This window comes from Micropterus salmoides, unplaced genomic scaffold (genome assembly GCF_014851395.1).
Source record: "Micropterus salmoides isolate LMB-PRFRI ecotype aquatic unplaced genomic scaffold, ASM1485139v1 Ms_hic_scaffold_13, whole genome shotgun sequence".
Classification (NCBI taxonomy): Eukaryota; Metazoa; Chordata; class Actinopteri; order Centrarchiformes; family Centrarchidae; genus Micropterus; species Micropterus salmoides.
The window spans coordinates 2,940,902-2,957,269 of record NW_024040374.1 but is presented as its reverse complement, the minus strand read 5'-3'; the positions used below and the strand labels follow the sequence as shown (position 1 = coordinate 2,957,269).

The following is a 16,368-nucleotide window of genomic DNA, read 5'->3' as shown; positions in this document are numbered from 1 at the left end:
TGCCGGTGTAGTAATAAAGAATGTATAGCCTATAATACAATATGTGGTTATCATCACTGATGTATTCACCTATAAGAAATAATGTTAATTTTAAATATTTAATACAATATTGTGTAGCAGCATAAGTCATTTTTAACTAGATTTCATGTGAATGTAGAGGAACACAAAGCACAATAGGACTATTTCTCACTAAAAAGTAGTGAAGTAGAAGTATAAAATGTAGATTTAAGTCCAAGTAATTAGGCTACCAGCAATTTACTTGAGTGGAACTGTACTTAAGTGTAACAATTATCAGCAACAAATGGAGCCTATAGGCCAGACACTACAGGTCACCATGAAACTTCTCCAGTTGATTACTTACATTAAGACAATATTTATTTGTTACAAGTAAGAAATTGTATGTTTAAATATGCAGATTTGCATTGTGTAAGTACAGTCTGTCTGGTCTGTGCTGGGATTTGCATATATTTCCCGAACAGAAATCGGAACACTGGATAAAGTTTTGATTCATTTGGTTAACATATTAGAGTCAAATGTTGTCAAAATCTCTTTTAATCAGTCCATAAACCAGAAAATAACCTCAACAGCCATAGTAAAATCAATTTTTGCCATGTTTTTAGGAAAATAGGTTAGGCCTATAGCAATAAATTAGTCAATGAATAATTATGTGCAAGAACCTTCAGAAGAGGGATAAAGCTGAAAAGTGCAACTGTAGTGGCTCAGAGTATGAGAAAACTATTTAACTTTGAGGAAATGGCCTTTAAACATATGTATTTTAAAATTAAAAAGAGACACTACAGGTGAATAGGCTAAAAATGTGGATAAACTTATGGATATCAGCTTGAAACTTCACTTACATAAAGACATGTATTTTTTGTAATAGGCCTACAAGATTAATGACATTTTATGTTTAAATATGCAAAAGAGGCATTATCTAATGCCAACCTTTGGAGAAAAAAGTGGTAAAGTGTATTTTGACATGTTATGGAAGCAAAATAGCCCCAAATCTCACAACTGCCCAGTGCACAAAAACACAATGTTTTGGGCTGTAGTGTCTTGCCTTAAAGTATAAAAAGTAACTTATTATGCAGAATACCCTTATTATTTTATTGGATCATTGATACATAAACGTGTAAGATATACTTTAATACTGTAGTATTAAAGAAGAGTTAAATAAAGAAACTATAAATACATTTACTCAAGTTTTAAGGTTGTACATGTAGTAGTAACTGTATTTATTATGTATTTATTTAAGTACTGTAGAATTAAATAAAGCAATGTCTGACTTCTGTCATCAGTTGCAGTCCTGGGATGTAACTATAAATACATTTACTTAAGTTTGTACTTACTTAAATAGTAACTGTATGTGTGTAGTACATTTCATGCGGAGATATAGCCTAAATGGCTTCACAAAAACAAGATTAAAACAACATTAAGCAGAGAACTTGATCGAAAACAAACCACAATTTATAAAATGACGATAACAATAATCCTAACATAAGAACAATCCCAATAAACGTTATTAGTAAAAATATGAACATTTATGAACTATAAATGGTCAGATACTCTTCAGTATCTGCACATCATTGATTTAATAGCTAAAGTAACTTCTTTAGATCAGCTTATAAAATATTATTAATTCTTATTGATTCAACTACGCAGTAGTATATAAAGCAGTTAGAACCAATAGCAATATTAAAATTCTGCCTATACACAAATGCATCAAGATTTTAAATGTGTTTGCATTACTAGAGTATTTCCTACATTCTGGCATTGCTACTTTTAATTGAGGAAAGGATCTAAATACTTTTTCTCCCACTTGTGACCATTTCAGCCAAAGACCTTCTTTCATTTGAATGTTTTATGAAATGCCTAAAATTAAGAAACATTAAAAAAACGTGCTTATTTTCTGCCTTTCCAATCCTTTGTGGGGCCCTAGGTTGGGAACCAAGTACATAAATAAATATTCACTTGACAAATTAAGTCTCAGGTTTATGGATATGTAATTAACTAAAAATGTAATTAAGGAATAAAACAGCGTGAATAAATAAATATTGCTTCTGATACTGTTTTACTGGAAGAGACAGTGTTTTTTAGCTCCACACTGTTATAGAAAGTAATACTCATATAGTAGAAGACACAGCATAACATAACTGACAGGGGGAGCGCACACTGCTAAATGTGTGTTCACACTGTGGACTGCATGTACATATTTTCTTGGTGTCATGCTTGACTGCCCTTGCATGTTGTTTTGACAGTTAGTGTTGAGGACATGTCATGACAAGGGGGAGTGAGAGAATGACATAAAAATCCCCCCATCCCATGACTAGGTAGCAATTCTGCAAACATGAGATTCAACATATATCGATACAGAAATTGTTCCTGCTGAGGCATTTCTCTGCAGGATCGCTGATGAAGGCAGGAGTTTTTTCAAACAGCTGGTCTGGTCTTAGTGGGTTTAATGGTCCAAGGAGAAGCCCACAGTCCTTCGGCTGCTCGAGTTCAGGGCAAAACGACACTGAGAAGACATTTTTTTTCAGGTGCCACTTGTGCCCAGTGCAGGAGGGATCCTGGTTGTTGTGTAATTGCTGTTAGATTTCTGGGTTAAAAGGGTTTCCATCTCCTCATCATCGTTGAACGAGTTCTTCCCGTATCGGTCCTTCCACCAGGCTCGATACTGGAGGGGGAGCAGAGGGCAGAGTAAAAGTGAGTGAGATGAATAAAAGACAGCTGAGACAGAATCAAAGGGATGGAGGGTGTTTCCAGTTCGGGGAAAAGAGGCTTGTTAAAGTCCCTGTTGTTTGGCAACTATGGTTACTGTTGGTAAGGGCAAGTGTTTTTTTTAGAGTCAGTATGCTTCAGATTGTCGAACGGTGTCTGTCTTTCATCCCACCTTTCCAGTGTGGCCATTCAGAACAGCTCCAAAATTCATGTCAAGCATACCCTTACGTTTTGGGGTATTATATTTATAGCTATATAGATACCAATGTTCAGTTCAAAATGACTAACATCCCCGTCCCCCTTGTTTTTTGGTGACCTCCAGCTGTTTAGCTTCTTAACTTGCTGCAGCGACGTGGAGGGTGTCTCAGTACACAGTGACATCACTGGTGGGTGTGGTTACAGGTGCAACAGCACACACTTCTGACCACACCCAGTGATGGTGTGGTCAGAAGCGAAACCGGCTGTAGTGCCTCGGTAGCTAAATGGTTACAGTGCATGGTGCATAATGTAACCACAATGTCCGCGGCTTGATTCAACTCACACCCCTCTCTCTCCCACTGCTTCCTGTCTGCCTCTTCACTGTTAACTGTCAAATAAAAAGGCAAAAATGGCCAAAATTGTTACTTATCGATAAAAAAGAATTGAAACAGGTTTGAAACTTTTAACCAGAGAGGGCAGTGAAATGTTGCTTTTTAGCCTGGTAGTAAACTACTCTGTCGAGTATGTAACAGAATAAGTTTACAGAGCACCTAATCAAACCGTTGGCCAAGAGCATTCATCATGTCACATTGTTTTAATAAAGTAGACAGTCAACAATGTCATCCAACACAGTAATACTGAAATCATGATCAGATGCTGTCTCTTGCACAGACTTCTGTAGTCCAATATGTGTTTGCATCATTTCCTGTGAATCTCTTGTGCATGGATACACAATATGAATGTGTATCCATGCACATGGATGTTGATGGTTAACAGAGTCTGCCAGAAACTTCTAATAGAGAGGCAATAACAAGAAATGCAGTGAATTGCTACTGCTGAAAATCCATGAAACCTTAATGATCATAAGTGAGATCAGCGGGGTGGCACTCACTTCTGTCAGTTCTGTGTTTTCAAACTCCTCCAGCTGACGCAGGAAGCCCAGGTTTGGCCCTGCACACGGCCGAGCCACCCTCACCGCCGCCAGAGCCTCCACCCAGCCGCGGCCCGTCACGGTCATGATGTAAGCCACCACCAGAGTCACACTGCGGGACACTCCTGCAACACTGAGCGTAGGGCATCACAGCATGATGCTAGCTGTAGCTGTAGTAATGATCACATTTTCAGATTCTCTTGTTTAGTGTACAAAGAAGTGAAACCCCCTTTTCCTTAAGCTGTGGTTAAATGCTTGATTTTGCTTGTTTGATATGAGAAAAGATGAAAGGTAATGAAATTTACAATGAAAGCATAAAACAGAATTTTGCCAGGTTTGGCAACAGTGATGTGGTTGAAAATGAAAACTAAATTATGAGGATGTCCAGTCAGTAAATATCTTGAGGCAAATACTCATCGTTCTAAACAAAAAGAAACTCATATTTATGTATCTTCCTTTCAACATCCTCAAATGCAAATGTTACCAGTTTCATATGATTTACTCTGTTGTACAGTATATTTTGACTCAATGTAATCAATTTTTAAATCAAAAAATAGGAGTACTATGCAGTAAATAATGAAGTGCAGTTAAAACAAGACATAAAACTATTTTATTAAAATTATTTATAGAAAATAAGGATGAAAATCCCTTTAACTTAAGTAAGTCCTGTTTGATCAATCAACCATGTTATTTTAAGATTAATTAATACGTAAGGAACAAACCAAACAATTTTCATGATTTATTTTCACTCACCAGTGGACAAGGCAGCCCTCTCCTTTGAGTCGGGACTCGTGGATAAACATGATGCTGTCTCTGAAGTACTGAGTCCTGGGAAAAGCATCACGTTAAACACACTGAATTAAAATTGCCCTTGCTGCAGCTCATCAGAAGGTCAATCTAGTCAATATTGAAAAACTTTTAAACATAGTGGACCTCATATATAAATACTGCATTTGGTATATACCATATAGGTACTCACAGGTTTTGTTTAGAGTGGTCAGCAGCAGATATACACAGGTACGTCATGTCCTAGATGGTGAAGGGGGGGACATTTAGACATTTTTCTGCAGATAATGAATTAATTAATGTATAACAGCTCACAAATTATAACAAGTATTTCTATCCAGTCCGGTCATCTGTTTCAACTCTGGGTCTAACACACTTCCTGTTTTTCGGTGTGTGGGACGGCCCCTGAAACCTTGCCCCTCTGACCCTGCTGGTATGACAGGTCATGACAAAACGATGTTTGCGTGTGTGTGTCTATTTGTGTGTTTTGTGTACTGTGCACCTGGCAGCTGATGGTACATGCAGTGGACAGAAACTACCTTGTCCCGTTATGACTGCACCGCTGCAAAAACCCCTGAGCCCTCTGGGACACACTGAACTCTGGAAGTGCTCCAGACAGGTTAGTTCGCACACCCCAACCACAGACAAACTGTTGCAACACTCACACTTAAACACTAATAGACATGGACACATTGAAGGAGCACGTAACTTGTAAATTCTGATTTCTGACGAAAGTCCTCTTATCTTTGCACCATTGCTCTTATGACCATGAGTCAGCGATTTAAAAAATCAAACCCAGGCCGACAGAAAGCATGAATACACTTCCAAACAATCTGCATGCAAATTGTGGGTGCATACATTTATTTTTTCACTTGCAAAAAGGCATTTGGAGGCTCAGATTTTATTCCACAAAACTGACCTCTTCGTTTTTATTTTGCAATATGTTAATTAGAGCTAAATACTGTACAGTAAATGGCACAGCCGACCTTAGAGACTTGGTGGTTGCAAATTCTACCTTCCTCTCTCAGGAACCATCATGCTGTCTTCCAAGAAATCAATCAGTCAGCAGTTTGACTGTTAGGTATGCAAATAAACCATCCCATCTGGCCATTTGGGCTACACATGGTAAAACAGACCTGAGTCATCGTTTTGTCACAGAACTCAAAAAGCTGTGTCGTCCATATACATGCGAGAACAATCCTACAAACAAGATCAAAGATTTGTCCAGCTGCTAGGATTAATGAGCTGGAGAGGGAAGGGCAGCACAGTGCAGGGAGTCAGACATAATTTCAAGTCCAAAACCATTTTAAAAGTTTTGGTGGTTGACCAGTTTGGGTAGTGATACTGTAATACAAGTTGCTGTTTCTCTTCATGAAACATACATGGTGTATGGAGAAAGTGTACAGAAATCTCTGAGCACTTTTCATGCTCGCTTTCAACAAGAAAAGATGAAAGTTGTGAAAGCGGACACTGAAGATCAAGATTTTCAAAAACAACTCAAATGGACTCTGAGACGGAGACGGAGAGAGGAAAATGTCACTCTAATAAAACGACAATTAAATTCAAATGGATCATTAATTATTATTAACAGGATAATGTCTCAGCTAAATTAAAACGACTAAATTTCTCTAATAACAGATGCAGTTGTAGAAAAGGTCTAGCCTCACATCGGTTAGCAAATGGAAATCAATGAGCAAATTTCTACTTTCAACCGACTAGGTTCTCACAGTAAGATCACCTCTTTCTCTCCTTCTCACATTATCATGCTCACGTACACACAAGAAAAACGCCTTTCCCGCTCTTTCATACACAAATCACAACCATCTATATGCAGCCATGAAAAGCCAGAAACCTTTTTTAATGTAGTTCCACTTTCAAGAGTTTATGGACTTCAAGCTGCTGAGCTAAAAGCATCTTGTGTGAAATGTATCTTCCAGAATAATCACTTGCATCTGCATCACAGCTGCATAACAAACTGAAAACAACATACAAATTTTCAGATATTCACTGGGATCCCACACAATATTGAGGCATCACAGTCAATAGAAGACTGCTTACTTGGTGAAACTTGGTGAATTCCAGGTCTTGACTGATACAAGACAAAAGGAATTGAAAATAAGAACATCTGACTTTCACACCAATTGAAGTGGTCTATTTCAACAGCCTTTGATAAAAAATTGGACTTTTGTGTAAAGGATATTACCTAACACCCTTTGTTCTTTGTATTTACCTTTTCATAACACAACTAACAATAATAAATAGATTGTTGAAGATGATACCACAGAGGAACAAGGGGGTCGTGAAGATTAGACCTGAAACAATTAGATGATTAATCAATTAGTCATTCGATAGATTAAGTAATTGATCAAAAGATCAATTGTTTAAGACATTTTCTAAGAAATATTATGCTGTTCCAGCTTCTCAAATGTGTGAAGTCACCTTGGGTTTTGGGAAATTGTGGTGGACATTGAGTCTAAACAACTAATCAATGCATTGAACAGATGAACCGACACTCAATTTGATCATTTGTTAGATACAGCCCTAATGAAGAAATTTTAGTCAGAAAAAGGCTGTGTGGCATCTCAGGTCTGCTGCCAACATTGAACACTTTCAGAACGAGTACCGAGCAGCAGGGACACTGAGGGGGGAAAACAATGGTGGTGAGCTCCAGGGAGGTTGTGTACTTCATGGCCGAATTAATGCTGGGGAGGGTCACATGGGCCGATATAAGACACAGATAAGACAGCTCACCTCCAGGATGGGTGCAGCTGTGTCATGGATGGACAGGATGTGGGTGATGTTGTGCTGTGCCAAAAGCTCCTTGTCTCGTGCATCTGTGGACCACAAAGAAAATCGTGAAATCTCAAATGTTCTTTCCATCCAATCACAAATCGCCCCACGTAAGGTCCAACCTAAATTAAGCATTTTTTACCCAACAACAACCCCCCTCCTCTATTATCTCCCAAGCAAATGTGGCCTTATGGCTTAAAAGTGTTGCTCTTGTTTTGAACTGAAAGAAAAACCGGAAAACCAGTGTTTCTAAAACAGTGCAGCAGCTTGGGCCAAAAGCAAGAAACAGTAATTCTTCTAATCAAATTTTGTTCTTTAAAAGGAAGCCAAATGTTTTCTACCTTGGACAGATGTGTCTTGAGCACTTTTTCTCATGCTTTGCAAGTTTGCAGGATGCTGATGCCACCTATACAAGACTAAGATGAGTCTGTACTGAACCCTCCTGCCAGCCAGATCAATTGAACTAACCCCAATCTCACGCATTGTGATGCAAAAAAAAAACTGCTTACAATATAAATAGATAAATATATTAGTACTTAATACCAATCCTTAGGATACTTGAAAAGGAAACATAATCTGATTATGTGACTTAACACTGTAAGTCAGTGTTGGTCATGGAATAAATATTTTTATTTGGTGTCAAGGTGCTGATACAACATTAAAGCTGGTAACAGAGAAGTTTATTTCTGCTGAGCACAGACCAGTGACACTACCCTAGAAAGCTGAAACACAGTCAATATATATTTGGTCAAAAGTGAGTTATGGAATCTGACTTTTTGGCATCTGTTTACCATATAAAATGATTATGCCAGATGGGTAATTTATGTGAAAACAGCATGTAAAATTAGCAGGAACTATAAAAAGAAGATAAAAACAAACAGCCAACAAGAGAGAACAAGAGAACTGCACCAAGCGACATTAGCTGGTGAGCCTCTGTTAAAACTAAAACAGAATTTACTTATTGTTATTTTCCTAGCAGTTATCTGTAAAATATCCTTTTTGATAAACTGACTGAGTTAAATTCCACATAGGAAATTGAGGCAGTGGCTAAATCCAACCATAGTACAGAATAAAACCCAGCTAACACTGAACTCCTGCTAAAGCTAATGTAACTGTAAGGAGAGCAGCAGTAACGGTCATTTCAGCTTTTAACGCAAATGGAATTTGGTGTGGAAAAGCTACCTTTAAATCACACATAAAATCTATGAACTGGTGAATTAGTTTAATATATTTTATTAGTTTGTTTTCACATCCAAGAAAGCTGACAAAACATATTTGCTGGTAGATACTGCAGAAAACTGTCTTTCTAGGTATTATATGGGTTCTGTGATAGGGATGTTTACGTTTTTATTTTTTGCCTAAAAAGGCCCACCTGTATAGGGCAGGACAAGTTGGCTGACACTGTTTAGGTCTTACATAGTTTTAGACTTCCTCATACTTGCTCACACTTGCTGTTGTACAGAGATAAAATTTTGAGATGTTATCAAATGTGCCATGCAAAATGGATAATAGAAGATCAAAAGCCTGGGTAACATGAAGTAAGATTTCCTATTCGACGGCGGTTCCCTGAATGTGTTTTCTACAAAAAGTGCTCCACATTTTGAAGACATGTCCTGTGTGGTCACCATTTCATGTGTGCACAGATAAAAAAGCAACCTAATGACTGCATTTACTGCTTTATGGAAAGATGTGGAATACAGTTCACACCAGGGACACCCCCATGTCTCGGGGCACCCCCTCCTACACTAACCCTCTCGCGGCCTTCCTCCAGCTGCTGACAGAGAGTTACACACCAACCCCCGCACACATGCATAGAAGCAAAAAGCACAGTGTAATAGTTTTTTTTTCATACGCTCCTTAAATCATTCTGCTGTACACTGTGACCTCTCCACTCTATAGAAACTGAGCTCAGTGTAGTATCTCACCACATGCCCCTCCGTATGAGGAACTGAAACATACTACATTATCCTGAAAATAAATCAATTCTTCACTCAAATGACAAGAGGCAGGGCATCTTACCTTTGATATTTCCGAGGTAAAGATTAGGCAGGACCTGAAGGAAGTTAGAAATTGACGCAGAGGTTGTATAAAAGTACAACAAGGATGTATGTATGTATGTATTTAAGTATGACAGGTATTTTGATACTGTACCTTGTTAATTCCATTACCCATGTCAGCCAAAAGTCTCAAGAGAAGCACATCAAGTTTAGCACACAATAAGGATTTTTCACCAGGTTTTTAAACTTGAGCCCTCTCCGCAGGAAGACAATCAATCACCAGCTGTTACTGTGTCATGTCACTTTCAAACAACCCCTGATGTGACCCAGGATAGAATAAAGACTGCGACACAATCCGAAGCACATGCCCTGAGTGCTACTTGATTGAGAATATGCTGCTTGGGATGACGTAATGTGACCTTAGCAGTAGAACACCCTGCTTGGATATTTATATTTAGACCAGGAGTGTGTCATGGGACCGTGGATAGGCACATACCAGCCAGACAAAGATGGTTGAGGGACAGCGGTCAGTTGACAACAGATCCAACAGCGGGTCACGCCTAGCTATCACTATCTGCAGAGGTATTATACCGTACAAGGAGAACTTGATGAGACTCAAAATACATGTCACCTGTAATAAGTCTCAATTATACTATAGTCTCGAGGTGTAAGGGATTGGAAGTATTTCCCCATTTAGCGTATAGGCCCTGAAAAATAGCAGTTTCTGTTATTTCATTTAAGGATTTTCTGTATTTTTCATTTCACATTGATTCATTCTTGATGGTTTGAAGTGGGCAGGAAGAGGTTAGAAAACAACTGATGTCACACCAATCAGTATTTAGCAATATTTCAATATCAAAATGCGATGACAGCTGATCACACCAGTCTTACACAGTCCGGATGAAGCAGATTTGCTGGGTCTTTTGAGTACTGCACTAATAATAAATAATAACTATGTGTTCTTTTCCAACTTTAACTTTGATTGTTGCACGTGTAATGATGAATATTTTCTTTTATAGAGAAGTACTTCAGATTTCAAAGCATGTTTTCAGCAGCTTTAACTCATGTGTTGATGCTCAGTGGACTTTTAGTAACTGTATTTCCAGTAAACTCTGCTACTCCTTCAACACATCGCTCTGAGCAGATCGAGGTATTTTTAGCCCAGCTTTGTTGTCTTGTCTTGTGTTCCTGTGTGTGGTTCAGTGTGTGGCACAGCTCAGACGCTCTGACAGGCAGAGGAGAGTGGAGGCGTTTACAAAAAGCTGCTTGAGAACTAGATCTCAAACCCATTGATAAACAGACACGTCACTCATCAGACACAAGGGCTTTTTTGAATAGATTGTGTATTAAAAAAACACCTTCGTTAGAGCATCACTGTGTGTGTGTGTGTGTAGGTGTATGTCTGTGTGTCTTTGTGTGTGTGTAGGACGAGGGAGTGGGGGCTCTGCTGCACAGACACTAAAGGATGTGAGATATTGATGATTAAAAAGAAAAGAGGAGGTTTTAACTTTAAATTCAAGAGTAACTTTCAAGTTTGATGCCAGTTGGTTGTTTGTTACACCTATCAGATAATAATGCTAACTCTGCTACAACAAAACAGCACCAAACTGTAAAGTCCTTATAGACAGTTATTCCTAGATTTATTGATTAATCGGTCAGTCTATTAAACGCTAGAACGTAATGAAAAATGCCTACTGCAACTTCCCAGAACCCAAGTTGATGTCCTTGAATGCCTTGTTTTGTACGACCAACAGCCCAAAACCTCAAAACATTCAGTTTAGAGTGATATAAAATAAAATAAAAACAGTAGATCCTCACATTTAAGAAGCTGGAGCCAGAGAACATTTGGTGTTTTGGCAGCGTCTGATAACAGTCTGAATATCTAAATCACTGTTGGACTGCTATGAATGAAAAGCCTGCTGACCTTGGTGGTCCTCTGACTTTTACTCTAGCGCCACCATGAGGTTGAGGTTCATCATGAAATCTGACACAGACATTCATGTCCCCATCAGGATGTGGTGTAATAACTTTGGTGGTCCTCTCCTCATCTAGTGCCATCATGAGGTCGAAGTTTGACTTTGTTTATTACTGTGATTTAAAACTGGATTAATGCCATGATCAGCTGTACTTTGTGTTTACGGGCAAATGGTGAAAGTATACCAGATAAACATCAGCATGGACATTGTGAACATCTTACCATATTGACATTAGCATTTGACTCTGAACTATGCAGTTCACGGTTATATAATTTACTTTCTCTATACAGAATCTCTGTAGGCTACTTTATAGGAGTTTTATCATAGTTTGTTCACAACAGGTCTAAATGGGTGTTTAAACTCTCCAATAAGTCATGTCAATATAGAGTAGAAATACATTTCTTTGTCTGCGAATGACATTTTGGCAAACAAATAGCCCATATTTTTACATATAGCTCATATAAAATAAAAGCCATTTATCACAGGTCCCATAGTTTCCTAATTTTTCAGGGAAGCAAAGATAGTCTAACTGTACTTTAACTTGGTATAGACCTACAAGTAATGTGTAAAATGGGGGAAGGGTCCTACTGTTACATTTCCAGTAAATCAATTTCACTTATTTGCTTGTGTAGCCTGGTCTAGACAATGCACTGCAGGTGACTGAACATGCAAAAAACCCCAAACTTAAAAGATATGAGGTTTCCAAAATTACATGACTAATGAATTAATTTAAGAAACTTTACCAAAAGGGAAATTCCTCTGGAAAGTAAATACTACTGAACACCATAGGCCTAACTGTATCACATTGTCTCTTTTTTCCTTTTTCCCAAGAACATACAAGGAAACTCCCTCGGAAATAATTTGCGAAATCATGGGATCTGTGAAATAATGTTACTGAAACATTATACTTATTATAGTGAATTAAAACCTTATTATAGTGAATTAAAACCTTATTATAGTGAATTAAAACCTTCACGTAAGGGTTGAGTTTCTGTGCGTTTTCGTACTTTCGCTGTAAATGTGTCAATAAAGACAGTGTTGAAAGTGCCAAACTGACTGCAGCTTCCTGGACCCCCTAAAAAACGTGCAGTGCAGGATTATACTGATCTGCAGTCAGAAAGATACTTTGAAAGAAACAAACTTTGTTCAATCTTTAACCACACGAAATAGACCTGTGTGTGGACGTCTGAGAAATGACGTTGGTTTTACTCGGAGGACGTTTCTTCAAATGCAGAACTGTCATGAATAGAGCCATAACAGCGATCCAGCCGTACTGGTAACTATCTGCACTATGTTAACTGTGATATTTGCATGTTCATAAGCAAATTCTTTCAAATTTGCTGTAACCACGGAGTGCCGCAGTCACGGAACAGGAAATGTCTGCCCTGCTTTTAGTAACATTTTCGTGATTTTTGCAGAAAGGTTTATTTGATTTAAATCCACTAGATGGCGTTGTATGTCCAGGAAGTGCACCACAAAAAGTGTGCACGAAATAATATTGCTAAAATGTTTATAATTTATAAGGAAACGCACCGTGTCCTCTTGTATCGCTGTAAATGATGGTGGTAGGATTATTATTATTATTATTATTATTATTATTATTATTATTGAGGTAATTTTGTACCTGCTTTACCTATAAAGATATGGGTTCTTTTTAATTGGCGTCCCTACAATGTCAAATTTTATATTTAAAAATGAATAAAAAGCATTTAAAACATCCATAAAATTGAAGTATTAACCACACGAAGGTGATAAACCTTTTGGAGCAGAAACCATATGCAACATTCCCTCTGCAATTGGGTAAATCTACAATGGGAAATTATCCAAATATGAAAGAAAAAGGGCCCAAAAATCTTAAAATATATACCCACAGATTTGTTTTTCAATGGTTCATTTGATCATGCATAAGCTTAAATGATGGAGGTATATAAATACATTTTAACACTGAAATTGTGACCGCTGTAAAAAAAAAAAAAAAGTTGATTCAAAATAGCATAACTCTGTGTTGAATTAACAACTTTTTCTATCTGGGAAAATGGAGGACAGTGAATTTCCCTGTAGGAAACATTAACATTTCCTGCAAGACCACTAAAATCCTTCAGGATCTTATATTTCAAGAGTTTTTGAGCACCTGCACAATACCTACAATTCCACAAGATTGCTTTTAAACTGAAGCATTTTCCTGCCTGACTTTTTTGTAACTGGTGGCACGCCATCAAATCAGTCAGCAAAGCAATCATTGTCAGTGTAGCTTCATGTTTTACTAAAGTGTTAGTGTATCAAAGTACAGAGGCCCTCCTCACAGCCTGAGTCATGTTCAACAGCAGGTCAATGACCTGGAGGTGCAAACTGTGAAATTGCCACAAGCTGTGAGTACAGAAACAAATGACAAAATAACAGTACATTTACATTAATCCAAGGAAATAGCTGTAACAATGCACCAGCTAGTACAAAGAACAAAGATACAATAAAGTCATACATCAAGATTCGGTGAAAATGATATTGAGGGCTATTGGGATCATGGTGTTGAGCATGTATCACCTTCTCTGCAGAGAAGGTGATACATGCTCTTGTGTCTCACAACAAAGATACAGCGTTTTCATGGTATTATTGCTGTACTGTATGGTAAGTGGAGTCGTCTGACCACTGAAAGTGCTTTACACTACATGTTACATTCACCACATTCACACATTCCTACACTGATGACAAGGGCTGCCATGCAAGGTGCCAACTGCTCATCAGAAACAAAAACTAAGCATTGACACACACTCACACAGCAACAGCACAGGGAGCAATTAGGGGATCAGACACTTCAACATGCAGACTGGAAGAGCCGGGGATCGAACCACCAACCTTCTGATTACCTACCTACTGAGCCACAACCGCCCCAAATATGATTGCTGCAACTGTATTAAAGATAAGATCAAACATATTTGGTTTTACTGTGGCTGTCAAATGAAAACCAGTGCTGTTCAATAGAGAGATCTATTCTTTTCCATCACTATGAGCATTGCAGCCAAAGTGTACCTGTCTGCTTCCCTGCAGCTCTTCAGTGGCCTCAGGCAGGCAGCATGTTAATGGAGTGGATCTGTACTACGAGCAGACAGGCAGAGGGAAACACGCTGTGCTGTTGATTCCTGGCGCTCTGGGTAAATACAACAATACAGTCATGTCTGTCTCACGTCCTATATGAATACATCCTCTGAGCTTGTGAAAACCTGGTCTCTTTGCCCACAGGAAGCACTCGGACTGATTTCGGACCTCAGCTGAAGTCTCTGAATAAGGAACGCTTCACTGTAGTGGGCTGGGACCCCCGTGGTTATGGACAATCCCGCCCTCCAGACAGAGACTTCCCCCCTGAATTCTTTGAGAGGGATGCAAAGGATGCAGTCGATCTGATGAAGGTCTAAACAGTCTAATGATTTACCAGACTAAACTGCATAGTTTACAAAGTGCTGGAAGCTTATTGACATCTGCATGTTTATTATTTAGTTCATTTGTTGCATTTTAGACAATATACACTTTGTTAGTGGTAGTATTTTTCATTTTATTGGCAGGCATTAGGCTTTAGCAAGTTCTCTCTGCTTGGGTGGAGTGACGGAGGAATCACAGCTCTGATTGCAGCAGCGAAGAACCCCGATCTGATCGGCAAGATGGTTGTATGGGGATCCAATGCCTTTATTTCCCAGCACGACCTTGAGCTTTACGATGGTACTCTTACTCTACTTATCACTGTCTTGGGTAACTGCCAGTGCAGTCACTTAACTTTGTCTTTGTGTGTGCTTGGATTTCTGTGGAAACACGTAGCGGTGCGTGATGTCTCCAAGTGGAGTGCGAGGATGAGGCAGCCCATGGAGGAGGTGTATGGAGCAGAAGTCTTTGCTAAAACCTGGGAGGCCTGGGTGGATGGGGTCGCACATTTTGCAAAAAGACCAGAAGGTACTGAATTCGTGTTGTTACAGACTCATTACACAAGGGAATCTGAGCAATCTAAAACTGAAAACCATCACAAATGATAAAATGAGGAGGTGGAGGGGAGGTGTTTGGAGATTGATGTTGGTATAAAGTAAAATATATAAATACTGTGTTTATAGTGTTTTACATAGAGGATGTGGGGATGTGTAGTAAGAAGAAACACAAGACTGATGGAATTTATTTCTGCCACAAGAGACATTTATACACAAGGAAATTTGTTTGACATGCTCCTGAAGTTTGTGGCATTCAAATAAATGTCAGCTGAAAAGAGTAAAGCCAAAATGTTAAATGTAAGCTCCTCTGGTCAGGGAGTATCTGCATGGAGCTTCTGCCCCACATCAGCTGTCCAACCCTCATCATTCATGGAGAGAAAGACCCCATGGTGCCCAGCTTCCACCCACAGTGTCTCCTCGAACACATCAAGGGATCGCGGTGAGACCACACACACAGAGTTAAACAACAGCAGTATTACAATGACACGTGTGACATGTGTATACCCTTTTATTTTTGTCCCAAATGTAGATTACACCTGATGCCAGAGGGCAAACACAATCTCCACCTGAGATATGCTGCTGAATTCAACAAACTGGTGGAAGACTTTCTGGATGATTGAAGCATCAATTAACACGGTGAAATAACGACTGATCATTTTGTGAAGAAAAAAACAAAACAGACTGACTAATAGTCTAGTTTATTGCAAATATTTCCACTAAGAAATTCAATTATTTAACCTTGTTTATCAATTACTGTATATTGTACTTTCTTTATCTCAATGTTATTTTGTTCTATAATTAAATATTTTCTGAAGTAAGTGATGGGTCACTCCTCACTAAGCATAAAGTCATTAAGTCGTTACTTACAACTTATAAGCCCTTTACTATAAGTGGTCATTTATATTTAATGTTTAATTCAAACAGCAGGCCTACAGTGAGTGAATATGGTAAAAAAAAAATATATATGGTAACATTCACAGTCTATGGTCAAGATCAGTTGT

At 38.5% G+C, this 16,368-nt stretch overlaps 2 protein-coding genes across 2 annotated transcripts; one reads left to right on the top strand and one right to left on the bottom strand.

Moving 5' to 3' along the window:
- Nucleotides 1-11: 11 nt before the first annotated feature.
- LOC119900276 (dual specificity protein phosphatase 22-B-like) lies at nucleotides 12-10,513 on the bottom strand. The gene is made up of 7 exons (XM_038715069.1): nucleotides 9,578-10,513; nucleotides 9,446-9,479; nucleotides 7,388-7,470; nucleotides 4,830-4,879; nucleotides 4,604-4,678; nucleotides 3,812-3,983; nucleotides 12-2,677 (listed from the first exon to the last, which is right to left on the bottom strand). The coding sequence occupies exons 1-7, from the start codon at nucleotides 9,596-9,598 to the stop codon at nucleotides 2,537-2,539; spliced, it is 576 nt and encodes a 191-aa protein (XP_038570997.1). The 5' UTR covers nucleotides 9,599-10,513; the 3' UTR covers nucleotides 12-2,536.
- Nucleotides 10,514-12,443: 1,930 nt separating this feature from the next.
- On the top strand, nucleotides 12,444-16,185 carry bphl (biphenyl hydrolase like). Its single transcript, XM_038715067.1, has 7 exons — nucleotides 12,444-12,675; nucleotides 14,445-14,548; nucleotides 14,637-14,803; nucleotides 14,957-15,110; nucleotides 15,207-15,338; nucleotides 15,683-15,806; nucleotides 15,897-16,185. Exons 1-7 carry the CDS (start codon nucleotides 12,593-12,595, stop codon nucleotides 15,985-15,987), a joined length of 855 nt encoding a protein of 284 aa, XP_038570995.1. The 5' UTR covers nucleotides 12,444-12,592; the 3' UTR covers nucleotides 15,988-16,185.
- The last annotated feature ends 183 nt before the right edge of the window (nucleotides 16,186-16,368 follow it).